Source organism: Barbus barbus (assembly GCF_936440315.1).
Source record: "Barbus barbus genome assembly, chromosome: 24".
Taxonomy (NCBI): domain Eukaryota; kingdom Metazoa; phylum Chordata; class Actinopteri; order Cypriniformes; family Cyprinidae; genus Barbus; species Barbus barbus.
This window is the reverse complement of record NC_136752.1, coordinates 1,247,501-1,263,254: the sequence shown is the minus strand read 5'-3', so window position 1 is coordinate 1,263,254 and position 15,754 is coordinate 1,247,501. Positions and strand designations below refer to the sequence as shown.

At 40.0% G+C, this 15,754-nt stretch overlaps 1 protein-coding gene across 1 annotated transcript in view; it reads left to right on the top strand.

Annotated features, from left to right (window-relative positions):
* The window catches only part of rars2 (arginyl-tRNA synthetase 2, mitochondrial), a 38,285-nt gene that overhangs the window by 18,113 nt on the left and 4,418 nt on the right, over positions 1-15,754 (top strand). Inside the window, exons 11-17 of the mRNA XM_079376252.1 lie at positions 1,808-1,903; positions 9,441-9,501; positions 9,581-9,657; positions 11,970-12,094; positions 13,214-13,281; positions 13,397-13,506; positions 13,836-13,931. Coding sequence (XP_079232378.1) covers positions 1,808-1,903; positions 9,441-9,501; positions 9,581-9,657; positions 11,970-12,094; positions 13,214-13,281; positions 13,397-13,506; positions 13,836-13,931 — 633 coding nt within the window. The remainder of the gene's footprint in view (positions 1-1,807; positions 1,904-9,440; positions 9,502-9,580; positions 9,658-11,969; positions 12,095-13,213; positions 13,282-13,396; positions 13,507-13,835; positions 13,932-15,754) is intronic.

Sequence of the window (15,754 nt, the reverse complement as noted above, 5' to 3'; positions counted from 1 at the left end):
TCATAAATACCGACGTTAAGACACAGGGAAAATGTGTAACGGACGCCTCGCAGATACAAACGGGATAAATAATATTTCATGTTTTTATTAAAAGATAGTTAACATTAGCTGGCCACATATCATGTTGTTTATTACTTATCAGAGCTGATAACACTGAAGATTTGCACTTAATAAAACCAAATACATCAGATGAAATCAACAGATGCAAGAAATATTCAAAGAAGTAATGCATGAAAATGTAGAGTTTCACGGAGGAAATTAACATATGTGTCCCTGCAGCACAAAAGCAGTCATCAGTAGCACAGGTATATCTGTAGCAATAGCCAACAATACATTGTATGGATCAAAATTATACATTTCTCTTTTATGACAAAAATCATTAGGATATTAAGTAAAGATCATGTTCCATGAAGATATTTTGTCAATTTCGTACCGTAAATATATCAAAACTTCATTTTTGATTAGTAATATGCATTGCTAAGAACTTAATTTGAACAACTTTAAAGGAGATTTTCTCAATATTTAGATTTTTTTGCTCCCTCAGATTCCAGATTTTCTAATAGTTGTATCTCAGACAAATATTGTCCTATCCTAACAAACCATACATCGATGGAAATATCATTTATTCAGCTTTCATATGATTTACAAATCTCAATTTCGAAAAATTGACACTTAGACTGGTTTTGTGGTCCAGGGTCACAAATATCCTGCTAATATTCTGACTTTGAAACATATAGCCTATTGCCACATAAAACTCCATGCGATCGCATTAATATGAGCCGCTGTGAAAACTGCTCAAACACAGCATTTTCACATATATTTTGTCCCGTCCATTGCTCTTTCGAGTGTGAATTCCACATAAATGTCATTCCCAAATCTTTGCAGCGTGTATGTGACCAAAGAATAACATTTCTATATGAATTCTGAATTGATTATAGGCTGTATAGCCTAGAAAGCACACGAAGAGCACTGCCTTTCTTATCACTAAAAAGCTGTATTTTGTCTTAGTTCATCGCGATCTCATGAAGTTTTGTTATGAGAGGATTCGCAAGCTTGCCTTTCACTGGACTCAGCACAGATAAAAATAAACCTTTTGGTTCTCTCCAGAGCGCAAACACAACGCATCGCATATATTGCCAGATCTCGAGTTTTTCGGTGCCTATGTTCACAACATCCAAAAATCTAACCGGCTGAAATGTTTTGAAATTTTCAGTCACGGATCACAGAAAGTTAAAAGCTGCTTACTTTTAAGATTCGTAATTACAGCAGAGCCATAATAGGCTGTATATTAACTTGCTGGGAGAAAACCGGTAGTTCTATGTGAAATTAGACATTGAGCACCCCTTTATAGCCAAAATGGCATGATCATTAACACCCGTGAATATTCAACTGTGAGACTGGGATCGAATCAGGCTCCTCCTATCCAAGCATCGAATCTTCGACTATTCAGTGTCACCCCTGCTCCAGTCCATCAGTTACCATCTGGAGAAGATAAAAGCTCAAACACACCCAGCATTAAGACACTTTTAACTAAAATATGAGTCCATAAGTTATAATAACACTTCCTCCAGTGAAAAAATGTTCTGGTCTGAATCAGGAGAGAAATCTGCAGATCAAGCAGCGTTTACAAGACAAAACAGATCTAAACTAATATATGGCTGGATTTTGATGCGAGAGACAACAGCAGATGCACTTGTTCACTGGATTATTGATTATGGACCTCTTGTCACTTCAAACATTGATCTGTGTGAACATCTGTCAGTCAGATGTCTGGTGTGGTAACTGCCTGTGATTGGTTGTTGTGCAGGAAGGGCACGGGTGTGGTGGATCTGTCTGGAGCGGGCGACATGTCATCTTACGCCACACTGGTGCGCAGTGATGGGACGTCTCTGTACATCACCAGGTGTGTCACGCACCTCTCTGACACACACACTCTCTCTCTCTCTCTCTCTCCCTCTCTCTGTCTCTCTCTCTCTCTCTCTCTCTCTCTCTCTCTCTCTCTCTCTCTCTCCGTCTCTCTCTCTCTCTCTCTCTCCGTCTCTCTCTCTCTCTCTCTCCGTCTCTCTCTCTGTCTCTCTCTCTCTCTCTCTCTCTCTCTCTCTCTCTCCGTCTCTCTCTCTGTCTCTCTCTCTCTCTCTCTCTGTCTCTCTCTCAATTCAATTCAATATGTGCTTTATTGGCACATATTGAATAGACAATGTATTGCCAAAGCATAGTGTTTACATTAAATATAGAACAAGTATGTATATAAAAAAAATACATGCATGTGTATATAATTAAACAAAATAGAACAAATCAATTCTAGAATTCTGTGAACAGTTTAAAAGTGTGAGTGTGTGTGTGAGTGTGAGTGTGTGTGTGAGTGTGTGTGTGTGTGTGTGGGCGCATCACTGATTTGTTGACTCCTCCCTCTTTTTGTGACAGGCATCAATGTATCTTGCTGCTAGTGAGATACAATCTTGTTTTTCACCTAATAAATACTGAAGTTGTGTTTTCTTGTTTAACATTTTGAAGTCAGGGTAAAGTGTTTCAAATTGTGGATAAAATGCCTCTCTAATGTGTTGATAGTTAGGACAGCTGGTGAGGAAGTGTTCTCCATGAGTACAGTATGGACAGATGCGGCTCTCTCTGGGCAGCCAGTGCTGTCGATATCTGCCCGTCTCTATAGTCAGAGTATGACCGCTCAGTCTGTACCTCGTCATCTGTCTTCTTAGTTTACAGTCTTTCACTGTACTCAGATATTCTGCAGTTGTGTAATCTCTATTTAGGGCCAAATAACATTCAAGTTTACTTTGTTTTTCTGTTGTTTCTTTCCAATAGGTTAGATCATTTTCTTTTTGTTCTTTTATAATTTGGTTGGGCCAAATGTTGTGGCTGATTATTTGAGTGTCCTGCTGCTGGATGTTAGTCATGTTAGTCTGTGTTTGCAGCTTCAGGACCATCTGAATCAGGGGACTTTTTTCAGGGTTCACTTCATGGTTTTTAAGGGCTTTAAAATGATAAGAGTTGGGGTCGCTCATTTTTAAGTGTTTCCAGAATGTGATGGCTCGTTTCTCAATGTGCATTAGTAGAGGGTATTGGCCTAATTCTGCCCTGCATGCGTTGTTGGGTGTGCTCCTCTGTACTCCGAGGATACTCTTACAGAACTCAGCATGCAGGGCTTCAAGAGGATTTTTGTCCCATTTCTCAAATTGGTGATTTAGGAGAGGACCCCACACTTCACTGCCATATAATGCAATAGGTTCTATGACTGATTGGAATATTTTGAGCCAGATTCTAATTGGTATTTGAATTTGGATAGATTTTTTGATGGCGTAAAAGGCCCTTCTTGCTTTCTCTTTCAGTTCATTCACAGCCAAATTTAGTTTACCAGTTGCATTTATCTTCAGCCCGAGGTATGTGTAGTTTGTGGCATGTTCAATATTGGTCGTACCAAGGGTGAATTTGTGTCTCTTTCCCTGAAGTCTGGGTCTTTTCTGAAATGTTAGTACTTTGGTTTTGTTAGGATTAATAGTCAGGGCCCAGGTCTGACAGAACTTGTGCAGGATGTCCAGGTTCTGCTGTAGACCCTCTTCTGTTGGAGACAGCAGAACCAGATCATCTGCAAACAGCAAGAACTTAATGTTGGAGTCATGTAGTGTGAGGCCAGGTGCTGCTGATTGTTCCAGGAGTTTTGCCAGTTCATTAATGTAGATATTGAAGAGGGTCGGTGATAGTGGACAGCCCTGCCTCACACCCCGCCCTTGAGTGAAGAACTCTGTTCGTTTATTTGTTGTTTTAATTGCGCATTGATTGTTTGAGTACATTGTTTTTATAATATTGTATGTTTTACCCCCAATCCCTGATTCTAGAAGTTTTGACAGCAGACCTTCATGCCAAATTGAATCAAAGGCCTTTTGGAAATCTACAAAGCAAGCAAATATGTTGGTTTTGTTTTGGTTAATGTATTTGTGGATCAGGGTGTGTAGGGTGAAGATGTGGTCTGTTGTTCTATAATCTGGCTTTTGCTGAGGACATTGTGCTCTGTAAGGAAGTGTACAAGTCTTGTGTTGATGATCTTGCAGAACAGCTTCCCCAGATTACTGCTCACACAGATGCCTCTGTAATTGTTTGGGTCTGATTTGTCTCCACTCTTGAATATGGGCGTTATGAGTCCTCGGTTCCAGCTTTCAGGGAAATGACCAACACTCAGAACCAAGTTGAACAGTTTTAGTAGAGCCGATCTTAATTTGTGCTCTGTGTTCTTGAGCATTTCGTTGAGGATGCCATCTGGACCACTTGCTTCTTTGTTTTTTAGGGCCTGGATTTGATCAATCAGTTCATTTTCTGTAATGGGGTAGTCTAATGGGTTTTGATATTTACCAATTGTATGTTCCATATGAATATTTTTTCATATTTTTGGGTTTGTTCTGGGGTCATTATAATTTCACTAATTATTTAATAATTAATAATTTCTCTCTCTCTCTCTCTCTCTCTCAATTCAATTCAGTCCAGAAAGCTTTATTGGCATGACAAAAACATACATTTTGTTTTGCCAAAGCATTAAAACAACATAGAAAATGATTTAGAATATCTGAACATTTAGTAAAGCTTAGAGAAAATAATAGTAATGATGAAACTAAATAAAGGCATTATTATATAAACACATGGCTAGATATAGCAAAAAAAAGGTAATAGTGTTAATAAAATATTAATAAAATAAAGAATTATAATAATAAATAAAAGATTATACTATAGGCATCATGTAACAACTGAACATGGTATAGATGATATAGATGTGTGTAGCTGTAATGTGTGTGTGTTTGTGCTGTGAGTGAGTGTGTGTTTATTGGCTGTTTGTTTCTCTCTGGCTGTCCCTCAGGAGATGACAAGATGCTACAAATCTTGCCGCTATATTACAACATTTGGCTTCTTCGCCAAGAATGAAACCGAGTTTTTGGGTTGGATTATATGTGCTAAATTGGGGGAATATTTGATTAATTTTGGGGTAGTTTTGGTCTCTGATAGCTGTATATTTTGTGCATTCTGTGAGGAAGTGCAGCTCCGTCTCCGTCACTCCCAGGATGCAGTGCGAGCAGAGTCTGTCCTCACGAGAGAGCCAGGTCTGTCTGCGGCCCGTCTCTACGGCCAGACTGTGTTCACTGAGTCTGTACATCGTCAGTGTTTTCCTGAGTCTCACATCACTCACGGCGCTCAGGTAGATCGCAACAGTGGATTCTCCATTTAGGGCCCAATAACATTCCAGTTTGTGCTGGTTTTTAATGGTGTTTGTCCAATGGGTGATGTACTTGTGTTTTTCTGTGTTTATAATGTGTGTGAGTGTGTGTGTGTCCTGAGGCTGGCTGATCTCTGTGTGTGTGAGAGTGTGTGTGTCCTGAGGCTGGCTGATCTCTGTGTGTGTGAGTGTGTGTGTGTCCTGAGGCTGGCTGATCTCTGTGTGTGTGAGTGTGTGTGTGTGTGTGTGTCCTGAGGCTGGCTGATCTCTGTGTGTGTGAGTGTGTGTGTGTCCTGAGGCTGGCTGATCTCTGTGTGTGTGAGTGTGTGTGTGTGTGTGTGTCCTGAGGCTGGCTGATCTCTGTGTGTGTGAGTGTGTGTGTGTCCTGAGGCTGGCTGATCTCTGTGTGTGTGAGTGTGTGTGTGTGTGTGTGTCCTGAGGCTGGCTGATCTCTGTGTGTGTGAGTGTGTGTGTGTCCTGAGGCTGGCTGATCTCTGTGTGTGTGTGTGTGAGTGTGTGTGTGTGTGTCCTGAGGCTGGCTGATCTCTGTGAGTGTGTGTGTGTCCTGAGGCTGGCTGATCTCTGTGTGTGTGAGTGTGTGTGTGTCCTGAGGCTGGCTGATCTCTGTGTGTGTGAGTGTGTGTGTGTGTGTCCTGAGGCTGGCTGATCTCTGTGTGTGTGAGTGTGTGTGTGTGTGTCCTGAGGCTGGCTGATCTCTGTGTGTGTGAGCTCAGTCAGTCTCAGCACCAGCTGAAGGAGGGGACTCTTACTTACGCTCAGCTCTTGCTGTTTTAGGGCTTTGTAATGGTATGTGTTGGGGTCGCTTGTTTTTAGGGGTTTCCAGAATTTCAGGGCTCTTTTTTGAATGTTTAGAAGCAGAGGGTATTGGCCTAATTCTGCTCTGCATCCGTTGTTTGGAGTTTTTCTTTGAACTTTAAGTATTCTTTTACAGAAATCTAAATGTAGAGTTTCGATCGGGTGTTTTTCCCAATTTAAGAAGTCAAATTTTATAGAAGGACCCCACACTTCACTGCCATATAAAACAATTGGTTCAATTATAGATCTGAAAAGTTTGAGCCAGATTTGGATTGGGATGTTGATTTTAATGGATCTTTTTATGGCATAGAAAGCCCTTTGAGCTTTCTCTTTGAGTTCATTCACAGCCAAAGCAAAGTTACCGGTTGGAGTTATTTTCAGGCCGAGGTAAGAGTATGTTTTTGTGGTTTCAATGGTTCTGTGTGATAGTGTGAATGTGTGTGTTGGTCCCTGAGATCTGGAGCGTTTCTGGAACATCATTACTCTAGTTTTTTGGAGGTTGACCGTCAGGGCCCAGGTCTGACAGTAATCCTCCAGCAGATTCAGGCTGTCCTGAAGCCCCTCTTCAGTGGGCGACAGGAGGACCAGGTCATCTGCGTAGAGAAGACACTTTATCTCTGTGTGGTGTAGAGTGAGACCTTGAAAGGGGGCGTGTTCTAATGTGTTGGCCAATTGGTTGATGTAGATGTTGAAGAGGGTGGGGCTTAAACTGCATCCCTGTCTCACTCCACGCCCCTGGGGGAAGAATTCGGTTCTTTGGTTCCCAATTTTAACCGCACAATGGCTGGCTGTGTACATTGATTTGATCAAATCATAGAATTTTCCCCCTATTCCACTGTCGATAAGTTTTAGGTATAGTCCTTCATGCCAGATTGAATCGAATGCTTTCTTGAAATCAACGAAACAAGCAAAAATCTTTCCTTTGTTTTGATGTACATATTTGTCAATTAGTGTTTGTAATGTAAAAATGTGATCGGATGTGCGACATTTTGGGAGAAAGCCAGTTTGGCATTTACTCAAGGCATTGTGCTTCGTAAGGAAGTGTAACAGTCTGGTGTTTAAGATGCTACAGAACACCTTCCCCAGGTTACTGTTCACACAGATGCCTCGGTAGTTGTTGGGGTCTAGTTTATCTGCGTTCTTGTGAATGGGGCTGATGAGGCCCTTGTTCCAGATCTCAGGGAAGAACCCGACACACAGAACATCATTGAAGAGTTTTAGCATGGCCAGTTTGAAGCTTTGCTCTGTGTGTTTCAGCATCTCGTTCAGGATGCTGTCGACACCACAGGCTTTCTTGGGCTCGAGGACCCGTAGTTTATCTTCCAATTCTTTCATTGTTATGGGGAAATCTAAGGGGTTTTCATTCGCTTTAATCGATCTTTCTAAATTGTCTAGTTTATTAATTATTTGGGTTGGGCTATATAATTCTTGGAAATGAGTTTTCCACGTCTCCCCATCTTGGATGGCCAGAGTTTCTTGATTTGGTTTGTATAATAATTTCCATTTATCCCAAAATTTGTGTGAATTTATAGATTTTTCAATTTCTTCAAACTGGTTTTGCAAAAACTGTGCTTTTTTTCCGCCGGAGTGTGGCTTTATATAGTTTTAGTGCCTCACAGTAATGAAGGCGGAGGATTATCTGGTTGTCTGTGTTTCTGATTTGATAGATTTCTGAGGTTTTTTCTCAGAGTCTTACAGTCCAAATCAAACCATTTGTCAGTATCTAAACATTTTTTCTTTGGTTTAACAATGGTCAAATGACTCTTTTGTGCTGTTTTGTATAATATGTTGTTTAGATCTTGTACTTCCTGATTGATGCCGAATTGATTTTTAGGGTATGCCTGTGTTTGGAATGAGTGTAAGAGGGACTGTATTTCTGGAGATTCAACAGCATTGATGTAATTTGTGGCGCTGTTTTCTGTCCATTTGAATGACATAATTTTGATCATTTGATATGGTGTCCTAATTGGTGTGGGGGATGTTTCAGATTGCTTTATATAGAGTGTGATTTGGCTGTGGTCTGAGAAAGGTTTCAGGGGTTTGACTGTGAATGCTCTCAAAGAGGAAAGGTGGAGATCTGTGATGGTATAATCTACAGTGCTGTTACCGAGAGCTGAGCTGTAGGTGTATCGGCCGAGCGAGTCTCCTCGCAGTCTTCCGTTGACGATGTACAGAGCTGCAGCAGCTGCCGTCCGTGAGCGTTCACTGTCTGATCACAGTTTTCTCTGGCGGGGTAAGAAGGGTACAAGTCGTTATTGCCAGTGATGAATCTGGTACCGTGTGATTCTAAGAAATCTAATTGTTCTCCGGTTCTAGCGTTTAAATCACCCATAAGCAGCACGTTTCCCTGGGCCTGGAAATGGCTGATTTCTTGTTCAATGTTTTGAAAGGTTTCCTCTTGGAAATACAGAGACTCGAGGGGGGGTATATATATGGCACAAAGGAAAACAGGCTGAGATGCTGATATTAATCCTTTTTGTATTTTCAGCCACAGGTGGTATTGATCTCTTTGAACTAATTCTATGGCCAGTTCAGATTTAATCCAGATGATCATCCCTCCCGAGTCTCTCCCCTGTGTGACTGATGTGAGTTTGACTGATGGTAATATTATCTCTCTGTATCCCGAGGGACAGCCAGTGAACACATCTCCTCTACACCAGGTCTCCTGTAAGATGATGACATCTATGTCTTCAAGTTCTTTCATAAAGTCAGAATTTCTACATTTTAGGCCAAAGACTGAGGAGTTTAGACCTTGAATATTCATGTAGAAAAACTAAGTGATTTCATCTCAAACTTTTAAAATAATCGGTATGGTTTGTTTGCCATTTTGAGAAAAGAGAATGATACAAAAATACAATAGAGTAAAAGAAAATAATGAATGATGGAAGTAATGTTATGGTAGGAACTCAAACACATCAACAAATCCATTTTAAATTACATGTTACACTTATACTAAGAATGTGGCTTGGTAAATGGTATATTTAAGTGTGTATATGTGTGTATATATATATATATATATATATATATATATATGTATATGTGTGTTGGATGTCGTGGAGTTCAGCGTTAGCTCGGCTCGCTCCTCCGCTGACAGCTTGGGCGTAGCTCTCTCTCTCTCTCTCTTTCTCTCTCGCAGGCTCGCTCACACAGACGCACACACACGCACCCCACACGTACACACACGCACCTCACACGCTCACACACACTCACACAGACGCACACACACACACTCGCGCACTCACACACACTCGCTCGCTCACTCACTCACACACTCTCTCACACACACACACACACACACACACACACACACACACACTCTCACGCACACACACACACACGTGCGTGTGGAGTTTACAGAGTCGAGGAGAGGTGTCTCCTGCCATAACACAAATAATTTCTGTTTGTTTAGAGACGTCGCAGCGGCGCTGGACAGGAAGCAGAGGTTCGGCTTTGATGAGATGATTTATGTGGTAAGAACTGTCAGAAATCACTGCTAAACCACACAGCTCTGCCTCTCTGCATCAGCTCTGCTCTCCTTCCCTCTTTAAGACAGATAAGAGTCAGACCGGCCACTTCCAGCAGCTCTTCCACATCCTGCGAGCCATGGGACACCAGTGGGCAGAGAGGTGTATACACACACACTCACACACGTTTGTTTTTGAGAAAAGTGGGTTCATCCCATAGGTGTAATGGTTTTTATACTGAACAAACTGTATGTGCTATTGCCCTACACCTAAACTTAGCCCTCACAGGAGACTGTGCATTTCTACTTTCCCCCAAAAAACCTCACTCTGTATGATTTATAAGCGTTTTGAAAAGGGAGGACATGGGGCAATGTCTTCATAAATCACCTTCACCTTGTAATACCTGTCATACCTGTGTCATTATACACATTTATGTCCTCATTTGTCACAAAAACGCACACACACACACTCTATTATCTTTTATTAACAAACTTAAACATACATTGTATGTATTTGTTCTTATATTTGTTGCGGGTCAACATAGTTCTCGAAACATGAACAATGAACAAACTAAAAACAATTGACAAAATTATATAAATAAGTAATACTTGAATCCAATGGAGGGGTGTTTATTAACTCTTAAAAGATCAAATGATGCAGCCAAAATTTGTCAGCCGAACCTCTTATATGTAAAATATTATCTTGAGGTTCCCCCTGAGATTTCAAGTTAATATTTCAACACATTCGCATATTCACAGTTGTTTATATTGGCTAATGGTTACATGCATGTGAACAGATCAAATATATCTTTTTAGTAAGCTTTTTATTTTGTAGTTCAATAGTTATTTTTAATTTAAGTTGTTATATTTAGATTTGTATTTATTGTAAAATTATTTATATATAGGATTGCACAACTTGACCAAAGGATAATGCTGTGTATTATTTTGTCATATCTTGTGACGTGACATTTGATTTAATTTGAAAATGTCTCATGTTGCTGCTGCTGAGACTCAAAGCACAAAGACTGTACTGCTGATGGAAGTGGTTATAAGGGTCTTCACACTTGTTCACCCTTCATAAGAACCAACACAACAAATGTAGTGCTTTTCTTGCTAGGTGAATTTGATATTTAATAGTTTATTCAGACCTCAAATGCAATGTGGTTTGTGCCTTAATGCTTTAAAACAAAGTGTAGCATGGCAAAGATGACGTAGCGTTTCTGCCATAAATGTGAGTACTGTTGATCAAATACACCGCGGGTTCATTCTCCTTCAGGACAGAGAGACACCTTTTCAAAATATACCTTGAACTTAATGACCGTAAAAGTAGTAATTCTCTCATCGACACACCTACTAACCAAACATCTTGCAGTATTATGTGCATTAGATATCTATGCAGGATCTTTGGCCTTGTTTTTTTTAGAACATGAAACACTCTGGTGCCAGTCATCTGGCGCTATTAGTTGACCACGCATCATCCCACAATCCACATCCAAAACACACGGGAATGAAGCTCCTCTGTGTTCCTCTGGCACAGGAGTGTCACAACAGTCTGTAGAAATCATGGAGAAATGAAATGGTGTTTCTGAATTCCTGATCATTTTATGAGATGGTAGTGGTACTGTTCCTCTGGAGTGAAAATATTATTTTGTCATATATTCTGTTGAATGCTTCCTCGAGCTGGTTGTAGACTGATCTTAGATACTACATTACTAGTGTATTCATGCTTGAAACTGACATTGTTCCTCTTGATTAAAATGCAGTTTCATATTGCCTTAACCTAGTAAAGCTCAGTGCCTGCATCTGTGATCGAACCATTGGTTTTTCTATGTGTAACTCCTCTACTAATGTGTACTGATTTCGTTGATCTGTGTTCGGCCAACACATAAGAGGTCGTTATTGATAATGGTAGATCAAATCTAACACCAGATATATTGCATTAAAATAAATATTGCAGTGTCTTTACCAGATGCCATCAGAAGAGTCTGTTTCATCCATATCCAAGCCAGGTCACAAAACTGTATTAATCAAAAGCCTTTTGTCTGCCTGATGATTATAAAAACTGAGCAGAATTTATTGATTAATCTTAGTTGTGTATGTTTTGATGCTCAGACTTAGTCTGACTGGCACAAATCCAACAAATGGTGTTATAGCAAATGGATTCACATCAACATCCCATAAAACCTTAAAATTGAGACATTCCCTCATATCTGTGAGGACACATGTTCCATTAAACCCCACAAACAACAATAACAAGCTCTGCAAGAGCAAGGAAAACAATTACCAATACAACATGAAAATGATTATAAATGATAAAGCAAATCTGAGAAAGTAAAGCACAACACAGATGTATGGTTTACACACACAGACTGCTAGTGAAGCACATCCTCAGGTCCTTCAATACATTATCTTCTATTTCACTTGACTGAAAACCATTTAATAATTACAGCATAAGTGTGTGTGTGTGTGTGTCAGGTGTGTTCATGTGGCGTTCGGGCTGGTGCAGGGCATGAGCACGCGCCGCGGGGAGGTGGTGTTCCTGGAGGACGTGCTGGAGGAGGCGCGCAGCAGGATGCTCAACAACATGAGGCTGTCCAGCAGTGAGAGAAAACACTTACTGATCACCCTAACCATAACTGACCATCACTGACTGGAACTGACCATCACTAACCAGAACCAATCATCACTAACCAGAACCGATCATCACTAACCATAACTGACCGGAACTGACCATCACTAACCATAACCGATCATCACTAACCAGAACTGACCATAACCATGACTGATCACCCTAACCATAACTGACCATCACTGACTGGAACTGACCATCACTAACCAGAACCAATCATCACTAACCATAACTGACCATTACTAACCATAACTGACCGGAACTGACCATCACTAACCAGAACTGACCATAACCTTAACTGATCATCCCTAACCATAACTGACCGGAACTGACCATAACTTACCACCCCTTACTAGAACTGACCATAACCATAACTGACCATAACCTTAACTGATCATCCCTAACCATCATCTCTAACCATAACTGACCATCACTAACCATAACTGAACATTCCTAACCATAACTATCCCCAACTATAACTAACCCCAACCATAGTTCATAGTTGGTAAACTTTTATAGTTGTGAATAGACACTGCAGCAAATATCTTGTTTCTGTGACTTTACAAAAGAGGAAAATGCATATTAGAGATTGATTATGTTGATCAGAATAGAGAAAGATGTCAAATTTCCTTCCTTGCCCATTGTGTTAGAAAAGTTTTAATGTACAAAAAACAAGAAGATTTATGATCATTTCATGAGTATGTGAAAAGGTTCTATTGCTAAAAGTTTGAGATTGACAAAACATCTTTACGTTTCTTAACAATTATTCACTAGCTGCATAAAACAAACAAATAAACAAACCTTGCGTAACCAGTCAATTCATTTAATTTGGATTCGTCCACTTGTTCTAATGAATCACTCAAAGAATCAAACTTCATTCATTCATTTATAAAGAAATTTAAGTAAACTAACATGACTGATAACAAACAAAGGACAAAACCGTAAAAACAATATAATAAATTTAATGAATTTATGTAATGAGCTTCATGAAAGTGAAATCTTTCCAATGGAAATCTGTGATCACTCAGCCGCATTCTGGCATTAGTGGTTAGTTTTTGGATAACTGAGGCTCTTTCTGTATGTTGTGTAGCTTCTAAAGTGCTGGAGGATCCGGAGCAGACCGCAGAGAGGGTTGGGATCAGTGCTTTAATCATACAGGTACACAGAGAGAACACAATCATGCCTGATTTCCTATTGATATTGGTGACATTCAGACTGTGTGTGTGTGTGTGTGTGTTTTATAGCGTGCTGATGTTTATCAAATGTTTGTCAGGACTTCAAAGGGCCGCTGATGTCTGACTATAAGTTTGATTGGGACAAAGTCCTGCAGGCTCACGGGGACACGGGTGTGTTTCTGCAGTACACACATGCCCGGCTCTGCAGGTACACCCACACACACATGAACAGTGTTAAACTGCTGGCTCGTTGTATGATGTTCAAACACATTTATAATCCACCGCTTTGTGATACATATTTAACAATATCGGTCTCATAACTGCATCTTTGTGTTTCATCTGCTTCACTTATAGGAATAGTTCATGCAAAAATAAAAATATGCTACAAATTTACCCTCAGGCCATCCAAGATTGGGATGAGTGTGTCTCTTCATCAGATTTGTAGAAGCGTGTGTCTGCATTAGCCGTCAGAATGAGAGCGTGTCAGGCTGTGGAAGATCTGCTTGTGAGTGCTGATGTTCATGTTTGCGTTCACAGTTTGCTGAGAAGGCATGCGAGTGAGACACACTCCAGCTGTGACGTCTCTCCTCTGGTGGACAGCAGAAGTGTCTCGGTTCTCCAGCACCTACTCAGGTGAGCTTCACCTTCATCATGCTTTACTCACACAGCAGTGTCGGACGAGTCAGCGCTGGATCTCAGTGATTCTCTGAAGCCAGTAAAACCTTTCTTACAACTCGTCCATCAGCGCTGGCATGTGTGCAGTTCCAGGTCTATCAACCTCAGTACTGTTCCACAGCATTTTAATACTTCCTTACAGCTGACAACAGCAAAACAACCAAAACCCCCACAGACAACGAGAAAGCAAACCAATATGGCTAAAAATGAAAACTACTTTTTCAAACACACAAACCTCTCTCTCTGATAATGGCATACAGTTGGGCAAAAAAGTATTTAGTCAGCCACCAATTGTGCAAGTTCTCCCACTTAAAAAGATGAGAGGCCTGTAATTTTCATCATAGGTACACTTCAACTATGAGACACAGAATGGGGGGAAAGAATCCAGGAAATCACATTGTAGGATTTTTAATGAATTAATTGGTAAATTCGATGAAACGTGGCTGGGTCTTTCAGCATGACAATGATCCCAAACACACCGCCCGGGCAACGAAGGAGTGGCTTCTTAAGAAGCATTTCAAGGTCCTGGAGTGGCCTAGCCAGTCTCCAGATCTCAACCCCATAGAACATCTTTGGAGGGAGTTGAAAGCCCGTGTTGCCCAGCGACAGCCCCAAAACATCACTGCTCTAGAGGAGATCTGCATGGAGGAATGGGCCAAAATACCAGCAACAGTGTGTGAAAACCTTAAGACTTACAGAAAACGTTTGACCTCTGTCATTGCCAACAAAGGGTATATAACAAAGTATTGAGATCAACTTTTGTTATTGACCAAATACTTATTTTACCGAGGAATTGACCAATTAATTCATTAAAAATCCTACAATGTGATTTCCTGGATTCTTTCCCCCCATTCTGTCTCTCATAGTTGAAGTGTACCTATGATGAAAATTACAGGCCTCTCATCTTTTTAAGTGGGAGAACTTGCACAATTGGTGGCTGACTAAATACTTTTTTGCCCAACTGTATATAATGTTTTGGAATGAGCAACGGAGGCTTGTGATGAGATGCATAAGAAACGAGATGGTTTTAAGGACTGACAAATGTTTTGAATGGTGAAAATGCTGGTATAAGTGGTGAAAGTGCTCCTCTTTGCTACCTCAGTTTGTGTTATTTTTCTATAATTCAGCAGCCCATGGTTAATTATTCATCTCTTATCCCAGTGCGGAGCTGTTAGGAGTGGATGACCAAGAGACTGACACATATTATATATATATATATATATATATATATATATATATATATATATATATATATATGACTAATAATTGTTGAAATCTGTGATTACCATTATGCAGTTTTGATACAATTATGAACAAATAGTCAGGTCAACAACAATTTACCTTAACATTTCACCAAAATAAATGAAAATATATGTATATTTAAAAAAAAAAAAGTATTATTTATGGAAGCCTGTTTCCGCTGAATAAAAAATAAAAAGGTAATTGCGACTTTTTATCTCACAATTCTGACTTTACATCTCAGAATTACCTCATATAAACTCACATTTTTTTCTCTCACAATCGCGAGATCCAGTCGGAATTGAGAGTTATAAAGTCTAGTTCTAAGGAGGGAAAAAAAGGACATGTTCTCAGAATTGCAAGTCATATCTCACAATTCTGACTTCATATCATGCAATTATGAGAACAAAAAGAATTGGCAGTTTATATCTTGCCTTTCTGACTTAATTTCTCAAAACTGCAAGTTTATATCTCACAATTCTAAAAAAAAAGTCAGAATTGCGAGTTTGTATGAAGTGATTGTGAGATGTATACTCAAAATT